Source organism: Arctopsyche grandis, chromosome 2 (assembly GCF_051622035.1).
Source record: "Arctopsyche grandis isolate Sample6627 chromosome 2, ASM5162203v2, whole genome shotgun sequence".
Lineage (NCBI taxonomy): Eukaryota > Metazoa > Arthropoda > Insecta > Trichoptera > Hydropsychidae > Arctopsyche > Arctopsyche grandis.
This window is the reverse complement of record NC_135356.1, coordinates 25,735,213-25,751,029: the sequence shown is the minus strand read 5'-3', so window position 1 is coordinate 25,751,029 and position 15,817 is coordinate 25,735,213. Positions and strand designations below refer to the sequence as shown.

At 32.5% G+C, this 15,817-nt stretch overlaps 1 protein-coding gene across 1 annotated transcript; it reads left to right on the top strand.

Annotated features, from left to right (window-relative positions):
- The first annotated feature begins 11,039 nt into the window (after positions 1-11,039).
- Positions 11,040-13,900, top strand: LOC143922762 (uncharacterized). The gene is made up of 5 exons (XM_077446101.1): positions 11,040-11,146; positions 12,631-12,709; positions 13,112-13,241; positions 13,338-13,642; positions 13,737-13,900. Exons 2-5 carry the CDS (start codon positions 12,636-12,638, stop codon positions 13,834-13,836), a joined length of 609 nt encoding a protein of 202 aa, XP_077302227.1. The 5' UTR covers positions 11,040-11,146; positions 12,631-12,635; the 3' UTR covers positions 13,837-13,900.
- The last annotated feature ends 1,917 nt before the right edge of the window (positions 13,901-15,817 follow it).

The following is a 15,817-nucleotide window of genomic DNA, read 5'->3' as shown; positions in this document are numbered from 1 at the left end:
ATATATATATAATAATTACACTTGCAAAAACAAATTTCATGAAATACAATAATTTTTATATGGTGGTACAATTTAGCGTTATGTACTTGTTAGTGGTACGCGTGTCAAAAAAGGTTGGGAAACGCTGTTCTACAAAGTACTCTTTTTATCAAAATATCTCTGTCTATTGTCTCGAACGCTCTTTTGAAATCTAAGAATACTATACATGTAATATGATTGTTATATTCTAGAGAATGCATCCAATTTAATATTACCAATTGAATGACAGTCTCCGTTGCGATAATGAACCAATTGAATTGTCGTCATGGAAATTTTATTTTGTTTTCGAAGTTCCCAAACATAGATACAAACTTACAAAGTCTCTTTCGAAATTATGTATTAGATATAAAAAATATTTATATTTTTATAATTGTAAATCATTCTTTCCTGCATGTCCGCCATTACTGATTTTTTTTCGCGTACCACCAACCATCAACCGCGTACCACAGGTTGGGAAACGCTGGTCTACGGTAACCAATTTCTCGAATATACCTACATACATAATTCTCAACTTGATCTAAATTTTCAAATGTATCTAATACTACTTCAATATCATCAATATTTTTAATCTCAACTTGTATTGAAACAACAATATCATTCACATAATACTTATTCAAATTATCAACCAAATCTACGCTATATATGTATGTAATTCATATTCAATTTCTATTCATATTCTCATATTCTCATATTTCATATTCATATTCATATTCATATTCATATCATATTCTTTCATATTCTCTTTCAATTTCTATTTCATTAAGTCCCTAAACTCTCTATTCAAAATTAGCTTTTTAATTTACAATTATGCCACTTTGCAGGGTAGAGTTGATAAATATCCTGCAAAGAATATATTAGATAACATACATATGTACATAAAATATACCAAACTGTCGTTTGATCTGCATTGCGTTGTAATTATACAACACATATGTATATCTTTTATGCGACTACATATGCAACTATCTCATATTTGATTTTTTTACTATTAATGTTTATGTATTACTCGTCCAAAGCACGCAAAGAAGTATGGAACGTTGCATGCTTGACATAACAAGGAAATACAGGAAACGGAATACAAGGTTTGTGGATATAGTGGATAGAGTGAAGAGATTTAAATGGCAATAGACGGGCCACGTGGCTAGAAGAATGGACGAAAGGTGGATACAAAAAAAAGTGCTAGAATAGTACTCAAGAGAATGCAAATGGGTAAAAGGAAGACCGTAGGGAAGATGGGTAGATGAATTTAGGAAAATTCAGAAAAGTGAGTTGCAGTAAACAGAGACGAGTGGAAGCGTACCTCAATAGGCCTTCATCCAGCAGTGGATGGTGGGCGACTGTAGATGATGATGATATGAAACAATACATTCCTTCCCATGATTCCCTAAAAGGAAATAAGAATTGAATAGGTAAGTATAGATCTGGATCATATTATGGGATTTTAAATTTGTATGCGTATCATATATATAAAAACGGTAATCTGTGTGTGTGTGTGTGTCCCCTAACTCTCGCCGAACATAATGAACGAATCGATAAAAAAATCGATAAATTCATTTGTTGACGAGACGACTTTGTCGCGACTCGAACCGATCACCCCTCACTCAAATACCCTCTTATAGGTGTATTCAAGGTTGGGAGTTAACCAATTATGCCACGGTCCAATTTGAAATTCTCTTTTTTTTTTTTTAAACATTAATTGAAAATTTTCGCTATCGCCATATAAAAATACGTAATAAAATTATTTTATTTAGCGAGGTTTTGAACCATTTTTTTATATATTTATTTTTAATTAAATTGCAATTATTTATATTTATATTTTGACGATATTCGAGAAAAAAATTGATTTCATTCACCGCGGGCGAAGGGAATAGAACCTCAGACCTTCCGATTCCAAACGCGATGTGCTCACGAGCCTGCACCGTACGCCATATCCTCGCCCAGGATACGTGTTGTAAATACACATCATATGAATATGCACTTAATTTGTTATGTGTAATAATAATATTCAACGTTATGAGGTCAATGACCGTTTGTTTATAATAGGAAACTTTTACATTTTGTTAACTTTAATTAACATTTTGTTAACGTTAACTTTAAGAATTGAAAATTATTACAAATAAAGAATTGAAAACTATCTATGAGAGTCTATGAAAATAACGGTTCCGGTTCCGGATTTTTTTTTAGGTTTATACGAGTATATAATAATTTTATACCCATGCGATGATGTTTCATCGGGCTATTCACTAGTTTTATAAGTAGGTTAGGTTTCTGCTGACATGCTTTGAATTTGAAACCAATGTGAACAATATGGTGAATATAAACAAAATGTAGTATCAGCATTTAAATATGCAACGCAAAAAGCGTGTCTCGTATCTTCGTCAGTTTGAAGGCGAGTTTTCCAGAGTGAAGTCTACATCTACGGTAATATGTATGTATATTATTTGCTTCCATATTTTGCGTCCTGAGGGCACGATGGTGGTCAATCCCTTAATTTCTTCTTCTTGTTAATGCCTTGTCCGCATCCGGACGTTGGCGACCACCTCGTCGATTATTTGAATATATCCGCATCGGTCTTCAGCGGCTCGGAACAGTTCTTCGGCGCTCACATCGGTCCACATGCGCATGTTTCGAAGCCAAGATAACTTTTTCCTGCCAATCCATTTTTTTCCTTCTATTTTCCCCATGGTTATCAAACGGAGAAATTCGTATTTTGGACCCCGTATCATGTGTCCGAGGTACTCCATCTTTCTCCGCTTGATGACAGAAACAAGTTCCCTGCCTCTCCCCATCATGCCGAGGACAGCTTCGTTTGATATCTTTTTGGTCCACGGAATCTTCAGCATACGCCTATAGACCCACATCTCAAAAGCTTCAATGCGGCTGATCATCTTGGTTTTCTGAGTCCACGTCTCACATCCGTAGTAATACTGTCCAGACGTAGCTCTTCGCGAATCTCAACCGCGTATGAAGATTGAGATGCTTGTTTGTAAGCGCCGCCTTCATTTTTACAAATGCTGTTCTAGCCATCTCGATGCGGATTATTAAATCTTCATCTGGGTCCATCTCTTCATTCAGCCAGGTACCCAGGTATTTGAATCTTTTTACTCTTTCTATCACCTCTCCATCCAAGGTTAGATTCCCGGTGTCTGTTTGCATTCTATCTACTATCATAAATTTTGTCTTCTTTAGATTTATGCGCAGACCTCTTCGATTGCTTTCTTGATGTACACGGTCTAGAGATCTTTGCAGGTCTGCTAAATTTTCAGCGACTAGTGCCGTGTCATCAGCATATCTTATATTGGTGATCGTCTCGCCGCCCACCTTGATGCCCTCCGCCTCTTGGAGAGCATCGTGGAAGATGGATTCGGTGTAGGTGTTAAAAAGAGTAGGTGATAGGATGCATCCTATCACCTATTAACCCTTAATTTACTCCTATAATATCTTCTAATATATAATTTGGAAAGAGACTTTGTATATACATATGTATGTATCCTTGGTTCGTCGTCCGTAGATCGGTGACGTCATCGAACACGTGATTCGAAATTTTTTTTTTCGATTCATAGGCGTCGATTTGATTTTACGGATTCAAGGGGTGTAGTCCCATGGGGCCACGAAGGGGGCGCAGCCTTATGGGGCGCAGCCTTATAGGCCGCAGCCGCATGGGTCCCCAAAGGGGGACCAGGGGGCCGCAGCCTCATGGGGCGCAGCCGTCATCGAACAAATGATTCGATTTTTTTTTTTCGATTCATAGGCGCCGATTTGATTTTTTTCGATTCAATGGATTCACGGGGGCTCAGTCTTATGGGACTCAGTCGCATGGGGCCCCGAAGGCAAAAAAAAATATTTTTTTTAGATTTTTTTTTATTATTTTTTAATTTAAATTTTTTTTTTTTAATTTTTTATATTTAATTAAAATGTTAACTATTAGAATCGTCATGTTTAAGCGGTTTACATTATAAATACTGAGCGAAACCGGGTGATACAGTTAGTAATATACTATATATAAAAACGGACTGTCGCTAAATATATTTGTATATTTGTATATTTGTATGTGACGGACGATCAACCATCAACCAGTATGGGGAACAATTTTTTTTTTTAATTTTTTTCATAATTTTCTTTTTTTTCATATTTTTCATTTTCTTCATATTTTTCAATTTTTTCATTTTTTTCATATTTTTCATTTTTGTCATATTTTTCATTTTTTTCATATTTTTCATTTTTGTGCTCCGGTATATTTTTTTTAGTTTTGGTAATGCATGTGTATGTACATATGTAAATTTATAGTATTGAACTTTTAAGTTTTAACTTTTTGAAATGTCGGGAATAATAAAAGTATAAAATGAAAGCAAAAAAAGAACTTTCATCAATTAGACCAATTAAAGAATTGAGATTTTTACATTTTACTTTCAGATAATAAAATGCCAGCGGTGAGGAACCTTCGGGGTAAGAGGGAGTGTTGCATATGCTCATATGTGGCGAGCAGGTATTTAATCTAAAATTGTAACTAACGAAAGCCGAGTTCACAGTATTCGCGCATGTGTTTTGAAAATGCCTCATGGTGCGTACGCACCAAGCCAACGAACGGCCCACAGGCCAACTTTTAAAACCAGTAGCGTACAAAATATCGAAATAAAAATTAAATTTAAAAATTGAAATTAAATATCAAAATTAAAACTATTATTATTATATTAAAATTAAATTCAAGTATCAAAATAAAATTATAATCATTATATTAAAATTAAAATTAAATATTGAAAGTTAAAACAGAACATGCACAATTTAAATAAATTTTCGAGATTGACCTAAAATTAGATCATCAACAATCACATACAGGTAATCCTCGACTTTTTTTTGTCGAAGATGTTTTGACTTACGAAGATACGCACTAAGATCGAAAAAAAATCACAGAATTATTATTTTTACTTCCCCGTAATGCGCAGTTACTGAGAATATATCATGTATTAGTATGGGTGATCCAACGATTTTTGCTAACCCGGGGTGTTGTCGGTCACATCAAACGGATTTTTTTATTCTTCAATTGTTTCTCTCGTCGAAATAAATCAAGTAATTAAATCATTTCAGAGGTAAAATTTATCGGATAATGTGTGATTATTAATTTTATTTCGACGAAAGAAAAAAAAACCCTTTGACAAATCACCGACATCCGACACCGCGTTTTTTTATGAATCGTTTTTTTTTTATCGATCATCCACGTGGAAATACAGTAACATCTCGTGACGACATTAACAATATTTTTTTTCGCTCGTAAGCAGAGAAATTATAATATTTCTCTGGTTTTAAATGCGTATCGTCGTAATTCAAAACATTGTTGTAATTCAAAACATCAACGATGATTTAATTTTAGCTCAATCTCGCTCTTTAGCTTGATTTTGATATTTAATTTCAATTTTAAAATTTAATTTTTATTTCGATATTTTGTACGCTACTGCTGGTTCAAAAGTTGGCCCAAAATCGCCGTTGTTTTAGTCCGTAAGCACCATCAGAGGTATGCTCTATGGGTATTTTTCAAGGCGATTTTAAGCAAAAGCGACAGCAACAGCGAAATTGATTTAATGTATTGCCGGAAAATTGTCCCCGGCGAGCCAAGATTGCGAAAGTGTCTGTGTACTCTGCATAAAAATTCCACTTACATCGACGATATTGTAATACTACATTTATTTCACATACATATTAATCTCGTAATGTGAATATGAAACATTTAGAATTAGGTCCGGGTTACAGAACTGGATCGAATTCAAAACGTCCAGGTAGACATCGTCGGTGTAAGTACAGCGAATGAACCAAACATAAACATAAACTATTATTAAAAGCTTTGTTATGTATATAACTTGTCATTACAATATGTACTTCTCAATTTATAGGAAGGAATTCATTGAGGCAAAACATATTGAAGTAGCCATGATGAACGTTTTCAGCTATCCCTCATTTCGTCATGGCTTAGTATGTAAGATATGTGCAAACCAAGCAGTCAAACTCGGAGAAAAGGTGCCCATGAGTTAACATTTGATTGAACGTAGTAGTTCTACATACATATACATATATTAAATTTATACATAATGTTTTGTTGATACTTTTTATTGTCATCCTCAAGTCAAGCACCGATGAATATCGAACTGTCAATAACCGGCATAAGAGACCCTTCACAAGAAGCCAATCATTGTTTCATGGGATTGAGATGGATCCTTTGTTTTCCACAGCTGTAGTAGCTGATAATTCAGAATCGCCAGGATCTTTGGAATCGGAAACTACACTGTTGTCGTTACCGTCGACGTCAACGATGGATCCATTGGCTTCCTCAGCTGTAACGGCTGATGATACAGAATCGCCAGAGACTTTGAAATCGGAACCCACTCTGCTGTCGTTGCTGTCGACGTTAATGATGGATCCATTGGCTTCCTCAGCTGTAACGGCTGATGATACAGAATCGCCAGAGACTTTGAAATCGGAACCCACTCTGCTGTCGTTGCTGTCGACGTTAATGATGGATCCATTGGCTTCCTCAGCTGTAACGGCTGATGATACAGAATCGCCAGAGACTTTGAAATCGGAACCCACTCTGCCGTCGTTGCTGTCGACGTTAATGATGGATCCATTGGCTTCCTCAGCTGTAACGGCTGATACTTCAGAATCGCCAGAGAATTTGCAATCGGAAACCACACTGGCGTCGTTACCGTCGACATCAACGATGGATCCCTTGGCTTCCTCAGCTGTAGCGGCTGAACATTCAGAATCGCCAGGGTCTTTGGAATCGGAAAACACACTGTCATCGTTACTGACTGAGTTCTTGGAATCACGTTCTGAATTAAATAAAGACGACCGGTATGACTCATTATGACATTTAAAAGATAATATTGGTTGATGTTATATTCTTTTGTGTATTTTAATATTATTTTTTTTTTGTTTTTAGTGAAAGCTTAGAAATATTGAAATCAAAATTAAACCAATTAGCGGCAATATTGAACGAATTGTCTCCAATTATAAAGGAAAGCTTCGACACAGAAGATATTTAAATTTTGTAATACATACATATTAATTATTATTGATACCAATATTGATACGATCCTGTGCTTTAAATTAAATTCACACACTTAATGTATAACTTTTAATCAATATACATATGTATAATTAGATTAGATTTAATTGTTTTATATTCTATATTTTGGTCAAGTTTGGACACCGAAATGATCATTTCTTTAAAATAACTGAAAAGTTGTATCCATTTTTTTCAAAACTTGAACTTTTCCAGATGTCACATAGTTAACAGGCCATAAACCTTTTGAAATCACCACTTCATCAAACAGTTAATCCATTTTATTGCAGTATTTGCATATAGTGTTTCAATAATTAAACAGTATAATACTTATTGATAACTGATATGTGTATTTAATCGATAGACTATTTTGAAAAAAATTATAATTTTGGTATGAATTGTTTAAGATCGTTCGGAAGTATGAGAAGATATTTCCCCATTGTCATTAATTGTTATAATGTGTATAGTTTTAATAAAGTATGTAATGTTTGAATTTGATTCAATCAGAAACTTTTTATTTCTTAATAATTCACCACAACTACGGGTCTGAGTGGCATCGAAAGTGACTTGAACGAAAATCGAAAGAGCGTAAGTCGAAAGAAAACTGGAATATCTCAAGCACGTGAAACTACTGCCAGTTGCAAGGTACCGTAACGTTACGGCGAGTTTCTCTCTCGGTGTTATGGCTAGTCTCATATTCGTATATTTTTTGTTATGTAGGGTGAAACCATAGGCGGATCCAGAAAGTGGTCAAGGAGGGTGCCATTTTGAAATTGAACATAAAAAAAAATTAAAACTTACGTGATTTAACATTACGATATAAATAATAGTAGATATGATACTTATACTGTAGTGTTTTTTTTTTAAAGAAAACTATTCAGGAAATATGAAAAATTTACAATATATAAGAAATAAAATTCATCCCAAGGGGGGGGGGGGGTATGGCACCCATGGCACCCCCCTTGGATCCGCCTATGGGTGAAACCAATATTAGCAATGAATCGAACGAATCTTCACTCATTCTAAAAAGGTTCTGGTAATCGTTCATGTCATCGCCTAGAACCATTTCTTCAGCGATATTCAAGTGTGAATATCGATTCTTCTGAAGCATCCACTGCTTAACCCACTGCTTAACCCACTGCCTTGTATGTTTAGGCGTCCTCAACGCATCCTCGAGTATGATCGCCAAAGCCGCTTTTCTTCTCACCTCCATGTCCATCCCAAGCGCGAGAACGCGCCGACTCAGACTGACTGACAAACTAACGAATTGATGAATTGACGAAATATTGGTGGGGCCGTGTTTTCGGCCATGGATTTACAACAATTCATTATATCCTATGATGAGACACATCCAGCATTATGGAATCCCAACGATAATAATTATTTAAATAAGTAAAAAAAAATGAATACTTAGATGTTCTACATATTACGAAGCTGCAAGAAAATCAAGCCGAACGCGACGAAAGATGGTATAAAAAATAAAATAAAAAGCTTACGCAGTAATTACAGATCGATTATAATTATTACAAAGTTGTATTAATTTATTTGAACTCTTAAAACAGATACTTTGTACATAAAAATAATTTAGGTTTTTGTTGGTGTAAATTGAAGTTTGTATACGTTTGTGTCCATAACCTCATTTTTGTTAAGCTGAACTTTGTTAATTTTAAGTTTAATTTGTTTTTATTGAACTGGTTATCGAATTTATACATATAATATGGTAAACGGACTACTAGTCATATGTGAACTAGTCACAGGACAACCGGTCGCTCTAGATTGGTCACACATGATAACCCGTCACACTAAAACTGGTCAAGAGAAAACTGGTCTCACACTAAAACTGGTCACGATAAAACTGGTCACACCCTAAAATCGGTCACGAGAAAACTGGTTGACCGATTTTAGGATGTGACCAGTTTACTCGTGACCAATTTTAGGGTGTGGCCAGTTTTCTCGTGACCAGTTTTAGTGTGACGGGTGATCACGCGTGACCGATCTAGAGCGACCGGTTGTCCTGTGACCGGTTCACATTTGACTAGTAATCACCGAACCATATAATATATGTATATGGTAGCCCCCCAGGTACTGGCCGTAAACCAAGGTGCAAAGACCGTAAACGAGGTATATATTGCTAGTGTTAACGCACTTATGCGTAAAATCTGCGGTATTTCTGGACCTAGTAAATATCGGTAGTGTTAACGGTGCCATTGATTATATGTATGTTATAAGTAGAGACACGTATTTTGGGCATTTTGCTATTAATGCTTAATTGATGCTAAAATTCGGAATAGATGCTAAATTCGTAAAATATGTGAATAGATGCTAAAATAACAAATAAAAGTGAAATTCGCATAAAATTTATAAAATTAATAGACACTTTAGAAGGGTCTTCCTATCCCTTTGCTCATTTATTATGTGAAGAGATTGAGGGGATAAAACAGAGCTTGCAGTTTACCATAAACGGTGTTTAAGCTGTCGATACCAAGCAACTGCTTTTGTCTACTTATCGTGAAGATGATTCAGCACCGGCGCATCGTTCAAAATTTGAGAGTATTCAAATTGTTTTCACATTTAATTTTAATTATTATTAATACATTGGTATATCACCATTTGTTTTTTTTTTAAATATCGATCAAGATAAAGATCGTTTAGGTATAAACTCCATTGAATGGTCAGGAAACAGCTCGGATCTAAATATAATCGAAAATATGTGAAGCAAAATAGGCAAAAAAATTAGAGATAAGAAACCAAAAACCACAAAATAATTAAAATACATTATTTATGATGTATGCTGAATAAAACTATTTATTAAAAAAAGGGGGTCCCATTAAATATTAAAATCAAAAAACCTTTTTAATTGTATTCCCTACTATTATTTGAAGTCCCCTTGATATGTTGAAAAGCTTGAAGAAGAAAAAAAAATCCGGTTTTATCGATTTTTTGATTTATGAAATCTACTCCAGGTATAAAAAAAAGTTCATTTGTACTCCAAATTTACAATGATTCCCCTCATAATGTTATCTATTGACGAAATCGCTTTTTTTTGCTTCATATTGATGAAGAGGAGTTGTAGAAAGTAATACGAAAACTGTTAAATTCCTTTCCTAGTCTTTTAAAATATATCGTTATTTGCATGTGGTGCAACTGATTTCGATGAGTTTCGATTTGCGCTGGGTGTATGTACATACATACATAAAATATATCAAGCTGTCGTTTGATCTGCATCTATTATACAATGTGTCTACATCAGTGCTACTCTAACTATTTAAATTGGCGGACCCGTAAATATTTATCAGTAATTATCAAGGACCAGCATCATATTTTTAAATGAAAAGGTTTTATTATATAGTATGTATATGAGTGAAAACTTGTATAACAAATAAAAATAAAATAAAATATAAGTAGTAAAATGTATTTTTTTTTAATTCAAAGAAGTACAATATGTATGTATGTATATACTTAGCCATATGTATATGAAAAAAAAACTAATGAGACATATGAGCTTGTTATTACTAATAATAACTTATTAGACAACTTATTTGGAAATGGTACCTCCCCTTATAGGTATCCCCTTTTTTTTACGTTTTTGAAATCAATTATCTCCCTAACCGCTAACTGAATCCAACTGAAATTTTTTCACATGTAATAGAAATTATTCGAGATAAAAAAAATACATTACTATCCGAAACAATAATATCCGAGATAAGAATTGAATAGCTAAGTATATATCTGAATCATATTATGGGATTGTATATTTGTATGCATATTTTTTAATAAGTGGGTTGATAATTTAGAAAGGGTTCTACTGACATGCTTGAATTTGAAACCAATGGGAACAATATGGTGAATATCAGAATTTAAATATGCAATGCAAAAAACGTGTCTCGTTTCTATGTACGTCAGTACGAAGGCGTGTTTTCCAGAGTGAGGTCTACGGTAATATATCAGTTCGTCGTCGATCGTTGTCGATCGCTGACCCATTCGCACCACTACCGCTCTACCATAAATAATTTTTAAAGTACCTAAACGGTCTTGAAAAAATCTATCAACAAAGTTTGTTCCTTTAGTGCTATTTTTAATTCGTACTTATAAAATATTCTCAATATACTCATAATAATCACAAAAAATATCATTTCAAGTTTCAAGTGGGTAGTCCGTACATTCACGTTCGCAGAGTGAATTTCATAGATTGTCAGCCTTTAGTTCAATTCAATTTGGCAATCATGCAGTGTTGCGCATCTTGTGAAACGCAATTTTCTAATGGTGTTCAATGTGGTATTTGTAATAGGCACTACGATTTTAATTGTGCCTACATTACGGAAGGGGGCTACAATAAATTGGGAGCTCGTAAAAGGGCTACCCGAAAACACAATAATCTCACGGTTAACGATATACGATATAGGTGTTAACGATATAGGTGTTGGTGTTGATAATACCAAAATCTACATAAACGATCAATTAACCATTGCCAATAAACAACTTTTGACCAAAACAAAATTCTATGCTAAAGATAAGGGGTTTCAATACGTCTGGGTAAGAAATTCGAACAAACTTATAAGAAAAAACTCCACTTCAAAGATACTGAACGTAAAGACTTTGAACGATTTAAAAAAGATTCTATAAATATACTATCATCAATAATTATTATTTGATAATTAATTCTATATCTTCATTTATAATTACATATACTTAGGCATGCAATTACATTTTTTACTATATTTTTTACTGTATTTTCTTCCATACTTGTTGCTCTATTTATAACTATAATTTCACTTCTATTACTAATTATTATCTCAATATAAATATTATTATTAAAGCATACAAACTAATTAATTCCATATTTCACTTTATTAATATATATTCAAATTCATTTACTACCATCAATGATTATTATTTGAACAATACTTCTATATCTTTATTTATAATTACTAATGCATGTTCATTTATATACATATGTCTATGTTTACCTATGCACGTAAGCTTATACGTCTATCTTTACGCACTCTATCAATTCTACCTATATATAATATTATGGTTTTTATTTTCATTTTTAATTATTGGTTCTTTCTTATGTTTCTAAACGCACTTTATTTTCAATTCTAACGTCAATTGTCATCTAAATCATTGATTATCATTGTTTATTATTATATTATGAATAAATACTTGATGTATTTATTTTGTCTTTTTGTTTTTTGTTATATATTATATTATTTTTTTTGTTTCATAATTTTTATCATATTATTATCGTTTTATTATTCTTATTATTTTGATATTTTTATTATACTGTTATTTCTATTTTTTTTTTCTTTTTGTTTTCTCTAATTATCTTACTCTATTATTATTTTTGTATTTTATTTTAAATGTTTAAGCTTTTCTTTTTTTTACCTATATGCGAAAATTATTAATAGTTTACTTAAAATAATTATGTTTTTTTTACTTTGACTTTGACTGACTTTTCTGAACATATACAGACGTATGACAAAATACATACATACATTCATATTTAATAATTGATATAAATTACATTTCATTTTCAGGTAATATGGTGCCTGTGACTAAAGGAAGGATGCACTTTTCAAAGGGAGGTTGCTTGATCTGCAGCCGGAAATCGATTAGGTAAATATCACACTTATTTAACTGAAACGACAGCCGAGTTCACAGATGTGCTTAAAAATGGCCCAGACTATATATAAATAGGTATTATTCAAAGCAATTTTTAAACAAAGGCTGCAGTGAAATTTACTTTATTTATGTAACACTAACAGATGTACCCGGCGAGCGGATATTGCGAATGCACCATTTTTAAAAGTATTCTGAATATAAATTGCGCTTGCAATGACGATATTCTACAATTATGTACATATAATACATTAATATGTATGTATTCATATCTATTTAACTACACTTGTATTATACATAGATGTACAATGTATAATATTTTGCGAATTGACATCGCGTTGCAGATTCTGATCGAATCGGATTGTTATAACAATATTTAATATGTATTTTGATTTGTAGGTTCCCTTTCACGAGGATATCGAAAGTTCAAAAAATCGTGAAAGAGGCGTATAAAATTGAACACCTCTCCCGTGGTGTACTCTGCTACTTCTGCCAAAAGCGAGTAAATAAGATCACTGGAAGAATAATCGTCAGTGATTGCTTGTTTAAATCTCCACTGTTTTATATACATTTATTTATATTTTAGATTATTTTTTGTTTATGTTTTTTTATTTTGATCTTCAAGTATGGTTCTGGATTCAATCGAGCCCAAAATGTCTACTATAGAACCCGAAGTGTTGCCCGAAATTTGCCTATTGATATGATAGGGTCGACCTCACAGATGCTTATAAGCAAACCGAGGTACGAAGTTGATTCCCCATCGCAAGTTTTACTGAAAGAACCTGAATCTGACGGCAACACAGATTGTTTGACTCAAGTGGACGTAGACGTACAGGTAGATGAGTCAAAAACTGTTCCCAATACAGCTGCTCAGTTACCAGTGAGTGTAGACGAGTCAGCAACTGATACAGATATGTCGGAGCGTGCTTTGTATGACTTTTTTTCATTAAAAATATAATCTTTGTTGATGTAATTTTGTTGTTGTTGTGCATGTTGCTTATTTTTTTTTATTTTTCTTTTATAGAATAATGCAAATGTTACTGAGAGCCCAAGTTAAAAATGTAATAGTGGCGTTCGTTGATGTAATGACGGCGGTATTATCTAAAATCGACGAAATACGTTAACTTTTAAAATAAAATTTAAGATATTTTATTGTATCTTCACTATCTGTCTTTAATAAAAAATCTGAAAAATATATTGAGCATTTTATTTAACACTTTAGGTACTGACGACTCTCCTGTCATCATCTCAAAATTTCCGTAGCCCGCGCGTCAATTATTTTTATTTTATTTTATTTTATTTTATTTATTGAAAAATCAACAGACAGGATGTACATAGATATGTATAAAAAAAACAAATAGTAAATAAATAATATATGTAACATCCGAGTCCAATAACAGATTTTTACAAAAATGAAAAAGATAAATATAAGGAAAACAAATTTAAAAGTAAAGAATAAAGGCATGACAAAATATGTAGAACATTGCATAATTAAACTATAGTATTAAAATATTGGGAAAAGGTTTTAAAATAGAATATAAGAAGAAATTGAAATTTAAAAATATAAAACAAATGAAAAAGGTAAATACAAAATAAACAAATGAAAAGGAAAAGAATGAAAGCTATAATATGATTAAATAGCACATTACATAACTAAACTAATGTATAAAAATATTGGAAATATTGGAAAAATAGAATAGGAGAAGAAATGAATCAATCGGTCAAGATTCTCTTGATGTTAGACCTGAATTAGTAGGGAAATACCAAATAGATCAACCTCATTCAGCTCTCCGTTAAACATACGATAAACGCGCTGCAGATAAGAATATTTTTGGGAATTAGTATTGAAAGGATCAAGTAAAAAGAGTGCAACGCGTCTAGAGTACCGAACTGGGATTCTGAAATTAACCTTATTCAGTAAATCAGAACAATCAAGGAAACCATTTATGAGCTTAAAGAAGAATATAGCATCAGTATGTCGTCGCCTGACAGAAAGATTGTTAAAAGAAAGGATTTTTAAAATGTCGTAAACAGTAGAATAGGTATAGGTAGGAAAAAGGTAGCGTAAGGATTGAATAAATTTAAGTTGAACTTTCCCAATACAATTAATATGGGATAAATAAAATCAATTATATACCTAGCATATAGTTGTAATAATTGTCGGACAAGGATTGTAAATAAGTTTTTGAGCTCTTTTTCCTATTATGCTGTAGATTAACATTGCAATAATATAATACTATGATTACTAACCAAATTAAATTAAATTTTAAAATAGAAAATGATCAGTAGATCAGTAGCTATTAAAATAGATATAAGATGTATTGTGAACATAATTTCGTAATAATAAAAAGCATTTAAAACAATAAAAAAAATTTATTATATTTTTTGATAGTTTAATTATAATATTAACAGATTGTAATTGAATCATTTAAATTAAACTAAATATCCTATTTAAACATTATCCTAAGCAATTATTATTCCGAAGTTATCACAAATTGTCTAATTTTCAAATGTGTGAAAAATGATTTTATTCTTCACATTTTTGGAATTTTGATTTACCATGGTCTGTCTATTACTGTCCACTACTACAAACTTCAGTTTTATGCTATTTTTATATTCAAAGTCTATTCGGATGACATTTACGTAATTTATTATTTTTTAACATTAATTCGCGTACTCCAGTTCAAAATCCCTGGTTTTAATTTTTAGATGTTTGCAGAGTGATATAATGAACACTGTTTCAAAATATCACTACAATACGTTCATTATTCTAGAAGTAATCAAATGCACAAAAAAGGCTTTTTTTCTATTGAAACTGAAATCGGCCCGGATTTTGGTGAAAATAGTCTGGCACATTTCCGGACATGGGTGAAAACAACCCGCGCGTCAAAGCGGGCGGTAAGGTGTTAACAGATTGTAATTGAATCATGTTTAATTTTATTTTATTTTATTTTACTCATTCTCTCTTGTCTTCACTCTTCCCCAACTTCTGGAACTTAATCTTCATTGCTTTTCGTTGCCCAATCATACTTTTCTGACTTTTTTGATTTTTGAAGGAGTTCTTTTTTCCCTTATACATAATTATAAAATTCGATGCATGACATT

Excerpts from the sequence above, each read along its gene's own strand:
- LOC143922762 (XM_077446101.1), top strand. The coding sequence starts at position 12,636 with ATGGTGCCTGTGACTAAAGGAAGGATGCACTTTTCAAAGGGAGGTTGC. Across the intron at positions 12,710-13,111 it reads TGCAGCCGGAAATCGATTAG|GTTCCCTTTCACGAGGATAT; the intron begins GTAAATATCACA and ends TTTGATTTGTAG. Across the intron at positions 13,242-13,337 it reads AGATCACTGGAAGAATAATC|TATGGTTCTGGATTCAATCG; the intron begins GTCAGTGATTGC and ends TTGATCTTCAAG.